This window comes from Orcinus orca, chromosome 16, assembly GCF_937001465.1.
Source record: "Orcinus orca chromosome 16, mOrcOrc1.1, whole genome shotgun sequence".
NCBI lineage: Eukaryota > Metazoa > Chordata > Mammalia > Artiodactyla > Delphinidae > Orcinus > Orcinus orca.
The window spans coordinates 59,424,592-59,437,570 of NC_064574.1; the positions used below are offsets into that span (position 1 = coordinate 59,424,592).

Genomic DNA, 12,979 nt, shown 5'->3' on the forward strand with positions numbered 1-12,979 from the left:
TGTAATTTTGGGGATTGGGTTTTTTTTTTCCCCTCAGGGTAATTTCCTTGAGAGTCATCCAGATTGTTGTATGTATCCGTAGCGTGTTTCTTTTTATTGCTGAGTAGTATTCCGTGGTCTGGATGTACCACAATCTGTTTATTCATTGAAGGACATCTGTGTTGTTTTCAGTTTTTGGCTACTGGAAATAATGCTGCTATAAACATTTATGTACAGGTTGTTTGTGTGAACATAAGTTTTCATTTCTCTGAGATAAGTACTCAAGAGTACAATTGCTGGGTTGTATGATATTTGCATATTTAGTTTTATAAGAAACTGCCGACTGTTTTCCAGACCGGCTGTACCATTTACATTCCCACCAGCAACGTGTGAGTGATCCAGTTTCTCTGCATTCTTGTCAGCATTTAGTACTCTCATGATTTTCTATTTTGGCCATCCCTATAGGTGTGTAGACATATCTCACTGTAGTGTTAATGTGCATTTCCCCAATGGCTAATGACGTTGAATGTATTTTCCTGTTCTTATACGTGTGTATCCTCTGGTGAAATATCTGTTCATGGTTTTTGCTCATTTTCTAATTAGTAGTGCTTTTATTTTTATAGGATAAATTCCTAGACGTAGGATTGCTGGGTCAAAGGGTACAGGCATTTAAAAAAATTGTACTGCCTGGTCTCTTTGCAGAAGGATATAGGAATTCACGTTTATATTCCAATCAGCAGTACCCATTTACATGCACTCTTGCTAGGTCTGTGACTGGTTTGAAATTGATAGTCCTAAGTTGATGTCTTAGTATCTGTGACACTTTCCTGGTCACTAGTGAGACTGGATATCTTTTCCTATGTTCATTGGCCAACTGTATTTCCTCCCTTCATGGTTTGTTGGTTCACCTTCTTTAATAATAGTCTTTTAATTTTTTGAGTTGCATGGCTTTTTTTGGTCCATTTGTGGAAGCTCTTCGTGTACTATGGCCCTTAATTTTTTTCAGTTGTGTGCTGTAAATATTTTCTCCAGTCTATCATTTATTGTTTTACCATATTTATATCTTTTGCCGTGTTGAAATTTAAACATTTTACGTGGTTAATTCTATGAACCTTTAATAAAATTTTGCTTTGAGAGTATTCTGTCCTGAGGTTCTTGTGTATTTTTCTCTATCATTTTTTCTCCACTTATATATTTTTTTGATCTTAACCCATCTGGAATTTAGCTCTGTGATGGTTTGAGACAGAAGTTTATTTTTATTTTCTTTCAGCCCTATAACCACTTGGGTCAGTGCCACTGGTTAGATAGCCCATTCTTGCCCATCTGAGTTGAAGTGCTACCATTATTATATATAAAATATTTCCATATTCATTTGGACTTTTGGAGGGCGATTCTCTATACTGCTTCATCAATTTGTTTATCTCTGTACCCAAAACCACACTAGGCCAAGTCCTTCCTGTGATTAGTATTGGAATTGTATTAAATATATACATTAATTTGGGAAGAATTAACATTTTTATTTTAATAAATCTTCTCATTTAGGAAAACAATATTTCTATTTATTTTGAGCTTTACACCTTTTAAGAATGTTTTTCTTCATATAGGACATGTCTTTCTTATTAAAAATATGATTTATTTTACTGTTGTTACTGTTGTGAATGTAGTTTGCCTCCACCATTTTGTTGACTTAAAAAAATCAACTTTTAATGTTACAGTTTCTTTTATTGCAATATTTTAAATTTGTGGGTTAGAAACTTTTTTATATCTTTTTGTGGATATGCTTTTTTTCACTTAACATTATAATCCGAGCTTTAAAAAAAAATGCCATTTCAAGTTTCCAGTAAGCATTTTAATAGTTGCATGTTTTTTTTCATAACTTTTTCTTTCCCTTTTTTTTTTTTTTTTTTGCGGTACGCGGGCCTCTCACTGTTGTGGCCTCTCCCGCTGCGGAGCACAGGCTTCAGACGTGCAGGCTCAGTGGCCATGGCTCACGGGCCTAGCCGCTCTGCAGCATGTGGGATCTTCCTGGACCAGGGCACGAACCTGTGTCCCCTGCATTGGCAGGCGGACTCTCAACCACTGTGCCACCAGGGAAGCCCTCTCACCATAACTTTGATGCCATATTTTTTGATTCTTTTTAGCGCAAGGTAGCAATATTTCTGGTTCTTGATACATGAATACTTTTTAAATGCTTGTTTTAGAAAAAAAAGCTAAGTCAGAAAAGCATAGAGGCAAGAAAGACGTCAACAGTAATTATTTTACCAAGTTGCTCTTAATTTTTCACGTAATCCCCTTCAGATTTTTTTGTGTTTTTTTTAGCATAGTTGAAAACATACTTAATATACAGTTTTGTACCCTGCTTATTTTTCATTTTATGTAATAAACCTGTTGGCTTATCATTATAAGCTCTTGGTAAATAAGGGCTAAATGGCGTTCGATTTTGTGCTGTATTACCGTTTAACCAATTCCCCAAGTGTCAAATCTTTGTGTTTTTAACTTTCCACAGTTGTAAATAATGTTTTGAATATTTTCATTCTTAAATCTTTATCTGACTTACAGATTACAACTGAGGATTGATTTCTGCCAGTAGAATTCAGCGGTTAAAGGATGTGAACCTTTCTGAAATTTATAACACATAAATGTAGGGCATGGCCCATTTCAAATGACTGTCATGTGATGGCCTTGCTGTAGTTGATGATTGTACTGTCTAAAATCTGAGGTATGGCTAATGCTGTTAATGGCCCGTTTTTATGGGTACAGTCGACTCCGTTCTAGGTGACATTGGAGCTTTCCACACGAGGATGATCCAATCCATTTTCATGATTGTACTTTTCACCAAAAGGTTCTAGTAAAGCTGTAACATAGTGAAAGGATCAATTTGAAATTATGCTGTTAGGAGGTTAATTTGATGCAGTTCTTAAAATGCAGCTTTCATTGCTGATCCTTTCTGTCTCACATTTGCCATAAATGTCTAACATTTGCCATAAAAAAGTACAGGATTCTTAGGATTCTTATTATAGATTAATGTGGCAGGTTAAGCTGTCTTGAAATTTAGGACACAGCTGAGGAAAACCAGTGCTTGCAGAATTTTAGCAGCAAACCAGTTAAGCTCGTGCAATATCCAGCTGTGCCGGCCACAGTGAGAGAGTTTTAGAGTCAGCAGGAGGAGGTTATTTCATTTTCCACTCGTTAACTCCTTCAGCGAGCTTTTCCCGGGCACCTCGAGGGCAGGTTTTTTTAAAACAGCTTAACTGAAGTCTAATTTACTTACCATAAAAATCTACTCCTTGTACGTGTACAATGCAGTGATTTTTTTTTTAAAGTAAATTTATAGAGTTATGTAACCATCACCACAATTCAGGTTCAGAACATTTTCATTGCCCCAAAGAGTTCCCTTGTGCCAATTTACAGTTAATTCCTGATTTCAGCCTTAGGCGACACTAATCTACTTGCAGTTTCTATGTATTTACCTTTTCTCGACATTTCATGGAATCGTGCAACGTATGGCTTTTGGGTGTGACGTCTTTCCCTTAGCATGGTATTTTCAAGGCTCATCCTTGTGTCAGTACTTTATTCCTTTTTATTGCTGAATAGTAGTCCATTGTGTCGATGTACCACATTTTATTTATCCATTCATCTGGTAAACAGCTATATGCATAAAAACTTGAAGTGATTTTCTTGGCTGGTGCTTTTTAAAAAAATTAAAACATTCACTGTTAAGTGCCCTGCTTAAATTAAGAACATGGCCAATTCATTAACTGATAGTAGAAGTTAGATGTGAGAAAATGCCGTGGAGGCAGCCAATCCTCCCACCGCCTCCCCTCCCCTGCCGCGTGTCAGAGAGCACTCAGCAGAGAGCATTCTGGGAAACAGGAGAGACTGAGCTGAGAAAATAATGAGCTCCATGAAAGCAGGTGCCCCTTTCATTTTTGCAGAAAGTATCATATGCCTGAGTCAAGGTGAGAAGAAATGGAAAATCTTCAGGTGACATGATTATAAATCAGTGCCCAGAGCGTGCCCACTACAAGCTGAAGGGCTTAGATTCATGTAGTTGGACCAGTGTGTTCTCCTTGGTTCCCTAGTCTTTTTAAAAAAATTTTTATTTATTATTATTATTAATTAATTAATTAATTTTGGCAGCACCAGGTCTTAGTTGCAGCATGCAGGATCTTTTAGTTGCGGCATGTGGACTTCTTAGTTGCAGCATGTGGACTCCTAGTTGTGACATGCATGTGGGATCTAGTTCCCTGACCAGGGATTGAACCTGGGCCCCCTGCATTGGGAGCACAGAGTCCTACCCACTGGACCACCAGGGAAGTCCCTTGGTTCCCTAGTCTTAACTGACCTGGATTTGGATTCCAGATTATACAAGATCTCCTGAGATGCATCTCTCACCTAAGTATACATAAAGTCCATGTTCTGAGTTCTTCAAGGGGAGGGACCATATTGGTCACATATACCACAGATGGCAGGCATTGTGCTAGGTGCTGTCGCCACTAAGATGAATGAGGCGTGATTCTTGCTCTCTGGAAACTCAAGTTAGCAAGAGGAGACAGCTGTGGAAAGCAGATTATTAACAGAGGTTGACCAAGTGCTGCAGCAGAAGGAAGCTCAGCATGAGGAAGCACTCAGGAAGGCTTCCTGGAGGAGGGGACCCTTGAGCTAAGTCTTGAATGACCTGTAAATATAAGCTCAGGTCAAATGGGGAGGTGAAAAGGGGACATGGAAAGGGTGTTAAGTAGAATGGCCTTCAGCAAGGCAGGCATCATAATAAACTAATTATAGGACTAACGCCCACCTGGGTTTTCTGCTGTGTTGGGTTGATTGTGACCTATGTGCATCTGGAAGGTAATGCTGCTGATGTAAGCAAACCTTGGGGACTGGGTTTGTGTTGTTCACCTGTATTCCATTCCCCTTAGGGGCCAGATGTTATTATAGAGTTGGTGGGGCAGTTACTGACTTGTGCACTGGAGCCAAACAAACCGACGGGGATTGTTGGGTTAATCATTGTATTTGCAGATGATTCGTTTAAAGATGTGGTTTATTATGGAGAACTCTAAACACAGACCAAGGTTTTTGCCCTCCTCCCCACCGCACCCTGAAACAGGGCCCTGGTCAGGCTCCGTTTTGCTATGCCTTGCTTTTGGTTCCTGTGGGATTTAGATAGTTTTGGCGGGTGTCCCAGCTTTCAGGGAGCCCTCAGATGTGTGCCTGTGTGGATATGCAGAGAGACTAGCATATGCACATCTAATATTTAAGAGTGACATCTGCCACAGCAAAAAGGGTTGTATCAATGTGAGGGAGTATTCTGGGACCCAGGGTTCAACGTTAATCACCTTTATACCTATCCACTGAAAAAGCATTTACGGAGCACACACTGTGTTCCAGGCACTGAGTGAGCTAGGTGCAGGGGAGCCAGGAGGACAAGGTAGGAGTTGGAAACCAAATAGTGTAGTTGAGGACAAGTTCAGTTTGGGATGCCAGCCAGGTAGGGCTCCTGCCTGTGGAGGACGAACTTTTTTTTAAAAAGTTTTTATTTTATATTGGGGTATAACCGATTAACAATGTGATAGTTTCAGGTGCACAGCAAAGTGACTCAGCCATACATATACATGTATCCATTCTCCCCCAAACTCCTGGAGGGCTAACTTTGATCATTGGCAGTAGTAGCCTAGAATTCTGGGATGGATTAGTGATGTCTGTGATGGGCACAGACTAGAGGATAAATATTCATGTGCTGTGTATTTGCTGATGCTGGGTTAGCATTTTCTGGTGTAGACAGAAGACTTAAGTAAAGGTGGCATATGGGAGGGAGTTGACTTTTGTCTTAGAATAAAGCATGTTTGTCTTGGTGGCATGGGGTGTAGTGGAAACTACCTTGGATCAGCATGGGGGTGGGTAGGGCTGGAGTACCCATGTTGCTGCTAATTATGTACTTACTAGGTACTGTCTCTTAAATGTCTCTAAGCCTCAGTTTCTTGACGTGTAAAATGGAGATAATAATACCTGCCTCAACCATATCATAATGTTGATGGGAGGAGCTAGTGAGATCATGGATGTGAAGATGTTTTACCACCCACAGAGTGATAGACACTTGTAGTATTATAACTACAGGTGTGGGGGTGGGTGGAGCAGGAAATGCCTGCAGTTACGCAAGGATGAGCCAGATGGTGGTGGCCGCAGGGTCTTTGCACTGGGTCTGTCTGCCCAGCCTGCTGCCTCTTGTCATATCCAGGTCATAAGGTTACCTCCATTCGGGCCACAGAATCTAAGCCTGTTCTTGCCCTGGCTCCACCTACCACCTCATCCTGTTTTATTTTCTTCAAAGGTCTCATCAACTGATATGGTCTGGTTAGCTTATTTGTTTGTGTTTCTTCCCCTGCTAGAACCATGGAAATGTGGTGAGGCAGAGACCTTTTCTGTCTCACTCCCACCTTCATATCCTCAGAGCCTAGAACAGTGCCTGGCACATAGGAGAAGTTCAGGATTTCTTAACATTTGTTGCGTGAATGATTGGAAGGGTCTCTGAAGTCCACAGACCCAATTGGGCTGGGGGCCCAGGATCCCTGTGAGGATTGTTAAGAATTGAGTGTAGTTGCTGTGACCTCATCTCTCTGTGAACCTGTTCCTGAATCTCCCATTTCTTTGGTTACTGATAAATCAATTCAGTTAAATGCACAGTAATTGTAACTTAATTGACAATTCCATCAACTCCGGATCTGACTTCACAATGTAATCTCTTACAACAAAATAAAGGACAGGAATCAGAATTCATATTATTTTTTAGGATATGTAACAGGCCATGAAATTACACAGTGTTTCCAATTTGGCAGGCTGGTGAATTCAATCTCTTAAAAGATAATCTTGTTTCATAAAGGACATGATATGAATGAGAGTTGAAACTTGTGAATTGGATACAATTAACACCCAACCCCTCCCCACACAGAACTGATTTGTTTTTAAATTGGCTTTTTTTTTTTTCTTTTCCCCTGCTGGCTGGCACCAGTTCCATTTCCCCTTGTTTCTTGTGAATTGTTACTGTGCTTTCACCAGTCTGATGAACTTGGCTAGACTGTGCCGGGCTTCCCTAAGTTATGTGAAATGAACATGAATGGAGATGGGTGTGGAGTCAGTTACATGTCAGTTACCTGTCTGTAAATCCAGGTGTCTAGTGGGTACCCTCACCAGCTCCCTGGAGATGCCAGGGCCGCCCTGTTGTTTCTCTGCCTTCACAGGGTGGATTGATGAATCATTGGTTCTCTCGCAGGGTAACCTGTCTGTGTGCCCAGTTTGAGGCCGTCCTGCAGCATGGCTTGAAGAGGAGTCGAGGATTAGCACTAACAGCAGCCGCGATCAAACAGGCAGCAGGCTTCTCCAGCAAAACCGAAACAGGTACTGCTCGGCCTGATGCATCCCGGAGGATGTTCCTTTCTCTTGTTCTTTTAATTTGTGTTTATTTTTTAATAGCGGGCAAGGCAATCATCGTGCGGGACTGGTGGGGGCCAGTGGCACGTGGTGGTGCAGAAATCCGTGGTAAGGATGTCTTACTTGCAGTCAGTTAGGGTGTTGTCCGGTTTCTTAATTTAAATGAAGTCAGCCTCTGTGCAGAATTCTCAGAGCCATGTGTTGTGGTCTCCGAGGGGCTTGGGGGACCTGCAGCTAAGGTGCTTGTCTCACCGACATGGTGTGGCAATGGCTGTGAAACTAATAACCTGTTCTAACTTTGTGCACGAGGATGGCACGGCATTTCATAATGAAATCTGTCTTCAGTAACAGCAGCAGAAACCAGGCAGGTCTCTGAGCTTATAGTTCTGCTGCCATCCATTTTAAAATTGTCACAGCATTTCCCTTGTCCTGTGCTGCTGTGTCTCTGATGACAGGGATAATGCTACTAATAATAATTCAACACTCATGGGTACTTGGTGCTAGCCTAGCACTTTGTTAGTCTTTTATATAAATTAACTCGCTCAGTTCACACAGTAGCCCTGTGAGTGGTGGGGACCTTCATCTCTCTTCTCTGTGGTACAGATGTGATCTGTCTGAAGCGGTTTGCTTTGGATCTGAACTTTGAAGTGTGTCATGTCGTATAAATAACATCCTGTGTTCCACCCCACTCGCACGTTTAAAAGAGCAGGTTCTTTCAGACCCTGCTTGTGGCTGCCGCCCTGAATTCCCAAATCCTTCTTGTTACCGTGATATCAGTGTCACTGCTGAGTAAAATGTGTCACCTTTTGCTAGTTCACCTCCTTTCACAGCAGAAAATCAGTGCTCACCGTGTTTGGTAGAGGTGTTTGGAAATTCTCTGCCCACTGAAGCGAACCCTTTGCCTTTCCCTCTCATGTTGGCGTGTCTCCTTTCCCTTTTCTCTCACCCCTTCAGCAGATCTTTCATCCCTGTTCATCTCACCGGTTGCTCATTTTCAGAAATGAATGTGGGTCCTGTTGGGGTCAGGGGATGGCTGCAAGAGGGATTCCTGTCATCGTTGATTTCTCTTCTGTGTTCCCAGGTCCCTTCCTTAAAAGTCAGGGACATAGGGGGCCAGTTCAGAGAAGAGCCGGTGTCAAGGGCCTCAGTCCTCGTAGAAACCACAGCCAGCTGCCTTGGCCACCTTGGATGTCAGCCTCAGTCGTCTCGGTGACATTTTATGTACAGGATGCTTCCCTGAGCCTCTGTGTGGGGATGCCGTAGGGCTGGTTGATGGCTGTTTGAGGACATGGCTTTTCCGAGAGTCCTCCTTGGCTTGCTGGGCCCTTGTGTTTCTTCTCATTTCCTTCTTACCTGTCTGGGGGGCAGCTACCTCAGAGGAACTGGTGTGGAATAGACCACCAGGCTCTGGGCAGCTCCTGGGCATGGCAGAGGCAGCCCTGGCTTTGGAGTCAGACTCTGAGGGTAAGTCTGGCATGATCCTGGGAAAATGCCCCTCTGTGCCCTCATTGTTTGCACCTGTAAAGGCAGAGCATCTGGTCTCCCTGCCAGGCTGTCAGGAGGCTTCAGTGAGACTCTCATGTGAAGCACCTGCTTCAGTTCATAGACCCGCCCCCCCATAAATGTTAAACCAGCTACCCTCTTCTCCCAAACACCCTTTAAACTTTTAATCTCTTTCTCCACCTCACCCCCTCTTGAGGCTCTGACCTTTTATTTTTTTTTTTTGCACTACGTGGGCCTCTCACTGTTGTGGCCTCTCCCGTTGTGGAGCACAGGCTCCGGACGCGCAGGCCCAGCGGCCATGGCTCACGGGCCCAGCCGCTCCACGGCATGTGGGATCTTCCCGGACCGGGGCACGAACCCGTGTCCCCTGTATCGGCAGGCGGACTCTCAACCACTGCACCACCAGGGAAGCCCGAGGCTCTGACCTTTTAACCATGAAGAATGGCTCTACCTATTCCCATCCAGACTAGAATTCTTATCTTTTTGTTACTTGGCCCTGATAATCACAGAAGCACCTACACGTTCGCAAGACATCGCCAGCCTTCACCTTCTTGCTGTCTCCTTGCATCTTAGCATGATTTCTACACTTGCATCCTGAAGAGACTGATGAGCAGTCTCTGGCTTTGCTTTTGTCGAGGAGGGTGTGCTGGGCAGCCTCCTGGCCAATTAGAAGCAAAGGAAAGACCAAACTAGCTTAGCTCTGGAGTAGTTGCCGAGGGCTTGTGTCATCATTGTTGGCAGCGTTCATTAACCATTCACGGGTGTAGGATTGGCTGATTAAAACCTCTTTCCTGCCCTTGAGTGTTTGATTAAAAACCTCACGAGAGAGGGGGCAGGTGTTTCTTCAGCTGCTCAGGGTTGGAAAAGATAAGATCAATGACTTCTTATGGTTGTTCTTAAAGCCATTGGAATGACCTTGCCATGCAGAATGAATAAAATGAAGTCTGAAGAGAAGGATCCGACGGGAATGAGCGTTGCTCTGCTCCCTTGTCTCTGCTGGCTGCTGGGCTGGGCCCTCTATGTAGCTTGGCGATCGGACGGCAGGGTTGAAATCCCAGCTCAGCGACTTGTCACACATGAGCTCTCTGGGACACCTCCTCTCTGAGCTTCTGTTTCCTCGTGTGTAAACTAAGGGTGATAACGGGATCCTCCTCGCAGGGTTGTGGTGGGGGCTTGAGGCCTTGGTACTGGGCTGCCCGAGCTGGTGCGTGATGTTAACATGCCAATAACATTCCAGCATAGGTGATGGTGTCTTTACTTTTCAGATGATGACACTGAGCCTCAAGTAAGTTAATACGTGGCCCAAGTTCCCATGGCTGGTAGATGGGCAGAGCTGAGGATTCCAACCCAGGTCAGACTGATGTCAAGAAGTTCCTGGCCCTTCCCCGCTCCCCACCTCCCCTGGCAGCAGGCCTGATGCCCATTATTGCCCCTCTGTAGACCACTCTAACTCAGTGAACTGAATTGAAAGTGACAGGAGAGAATGAATAACGGTGAATTAATCCACAAGCCTGTTTCATTAGCTCTGTTTCTAGATGAAGAGAGAAAAGCTGAACTTCAGAGTAATGACTGAAAAAAATGACATTGTTGAAAATCACAATACAGTAGATAATACTGAGAGTCTGCCAGGGGCATGACTGCATTTGGTTGTCTGCGGTTAGGGAGCCTGTAGGACTGAGTTTGGAAACTGGTGCCCTTGCACAGCGTATTAAAAAAACTTTTTTTTAAAGTTGCCAACATTTAAAAATTATGAGATTTTATGTTGAAATATAGATTTCTAGATTTTCTTAAACTTGAGGATCTGTGACTCTGGGCCTACATGTACTGTTGACTTTGTTTGGAGCCCAGCACCCCTGCCCTTTGTAGATGGGGCAAAAGTACTCCAGGTCACCACAGTCTCCACCCCTCCCTATCGCCCCGACACTTGAGACAGAATGTCGGTTGCCATTTATTGTTGTACTGTCATTATTGTTCCCACTGTTCTAATGGGAAATTCAGCAGTTTTCAAGGGTAAACACCTCTCAAGTTGTAAGCCTTTGAAGCCAGTTTCTAGAGTGCTAAAACCGTTGTTTTTGTCAATTTTGTTCAGTTTTATAGTTGCTTTTTGGGGAGAGGATTTGTTAACCTTCTCACTGGCCTGTAGCCAAAAGTCCCTTATTTCTTGTTTTTGTCTTGATTTTGAATACATTCTTGTCTTCGCATGTATCTGGTATTTTCGACTGAATGCCAGATGTTGTGTATGAAGAATCGTAGAGATAATTTGAAGTTTGGAATGATGGTATCTTTTTTCAGAGAGGATTTACTGTTGCTTCCAGACAGTTAGGGTAGAGGGAGATCAGTTTAATCCAGTCAAGGGATCAAGCCAGTTCACACCTGGCCTTTAGCATTTGTGATGCCTGATGTATTTCTAGGATGTAGTTCTTCGGGGTTTCCAGCTTATATCAGTTTCCTGGAGTTGCCATAGCAAATTTGCACACCCCGGGTGGCTTAAAACAACAGAGAGAAATTGACTTTTTCACAGTCTGGAGGCCAGGAGTCCAAAATCTAGGTGTCGGCAGAGTTGGTTCCTTCTGGAAGGCTCTGAGGGGAGGGTGTGTTCCTAGCTTCTGGTGCTTGTTAGCAGTCCCTGCCATTCCTTGGCTTGTAGCTTTATCACTCTAGTCTTGACCCCTCTCTTCACATGGCCTTCTTTCCTCCGTGTCCATGTCTCTCTGTGTCCCCTCCTCTCCTTAGAAGGACACCAGTCGTGTTAGATTAGGTCCAGTATGACCTCATCTCAATAAATTACACCTGCAAAGAGGCTTTCCCCAAATAAAGTCCCATTCTGGGGTTCCAGGTGGACACGAATTTTGGGGGGCACTATTCAGTCCAGTACACAGCTGAATCCCTGAGGTGTTTTCCAGTGTCCTTCCTCATCTGCAGGTCCCGAACTCTAATTCTTTTTTTTTTAAGGCCCTGTGGGAATTCTGAAAGCTCCACTTAACTTCTCATCAGAGAAGCTCTGTAGTTGGGAAAAGCCTTAGGGCAAAATAAGGCCCTATAGACAGGAGTCATGTCTGTCGACTTCCCTTCTCTTTGGGATCTGAGTTCCTCCTGTCTTTCTTGCCTTTGCAGAGCTCCTAGTCCTTCAGTTTTGCTTTAATTAAAAAAAAAAAAAGGCTGGCATTTTCAGTTGCTGTTTTTTTCGTGGGGGAGTTGGTCTGGTTCAAGCTAATCTTTCACAGCCGACAGTGGACCCTTGGAGTGATGCTTTCAGCTTGTGCCTTTTCCGGTGGCCAGATGTGCCCCCTCTGTGCATGACCATCTTCTGTTACTTTTCTATAAATCAGGTACCAGCTTTTCCTTCTGAGGTCAACTGTAGCCTGGGAAAGGGAGTTTGCAGGCAGTTTTCCTTCAGTTTTGTGATGATTTTAATCAGTACCCACATACATCCCCCATTCCCTAGTTTGCTGTCTATTAGGTGGTTTTGTATTGTTTGTTTTTGATTTTAGCTTGGTATTCAGGTTTCTTTTTTTTTGTGTGTGTTATGCGGCCTCTCACTGTTGTGGCCTCTCCCGTTGTAGAGCACAGGCTCCGGACGCACAGGCTCAGCGGCCATGGCTCATGGGCCTAGCCGCTCCGCGGCATGTGGGATCTTCCCGGACCAGGGCACGAACCTGTGTCCCCTGCATCGGCAGGCGGACTCTCAATCACTGCGCCACCAGGGAAGCCCCTCTTTTTGTTTTTGACTTGGGAGGTTTTTACCCAAACATCCCTGACCTGTGAAATGTTGGTAAGGTAAAACATCATTCTAAACAGTTATGCTGCCAGCTCAGCAGTTATGCCGTCTTGGCGGGCATGGGAAACAGTGTCCATCCCAAACTGCAATCCCTTTGGATAGATCGTCCAGTTAGTTGAGTTATGCAGGACCCAGAGAAGTTTAGAATAAGGTCACCTGGTGTGTCTTCTTTAGAATTCAGACCCCAGAAGTGAGAGCCTACTGTGCCCGGTAGAGCCGTTTCCTCTGTCTTTTGACAAGTGACTGGATTTATCTGCACAGACAGTTGATTTGCCGGTGGTGAGGTGGGAGCCT

General features: G+C 43.9%; 1 protein-coding gene and 1 non-coding gene across 6 annotated transcripts in view; one reads left to right on the forward strand and one right to left on the reverse strand.

Moving 5' to 3' along the window:
- The window catches only part of SNX29 (sorting nexin 29), a 551,964-nt gene that overhangs the window by 35,691 nt on the left and 503,294 nt on the right, over window positions 1–12,979 (forward strand). For 2 of the 5 annotated variants that reach the window (XM_033428786.2, XM_033428787.2), the window contains exons 4-5: window positions 7,247–7,371; window positions 7,447–7,512. The exons of 1 other annotated variant lie outside the window; for it this stretch is intronic. In XM_033428786.2, the coding sequence (XP_033284677.1) occupies window positions 7,247–7,371; window positions 7,447–7,512 (191 nt within the window). Of the gene's footprint in view, window positions 1–7,242; window positions 7,372–7,446; window positions 7,513–12,979 lie in introns of those variants that run through there. 2 more of the 5 variants (XM_004270168.4, XM_033428792.2) reach the window with 2 other exon arrangements.
- Window positions 4,223–4,295, reverse strand: TRNAG-CCC (transfer RNA glycine (anticodon CCC)). The gene has a single exon. It is a non-coding gene; the product is annotated as a tRNA-Gly (tRNA).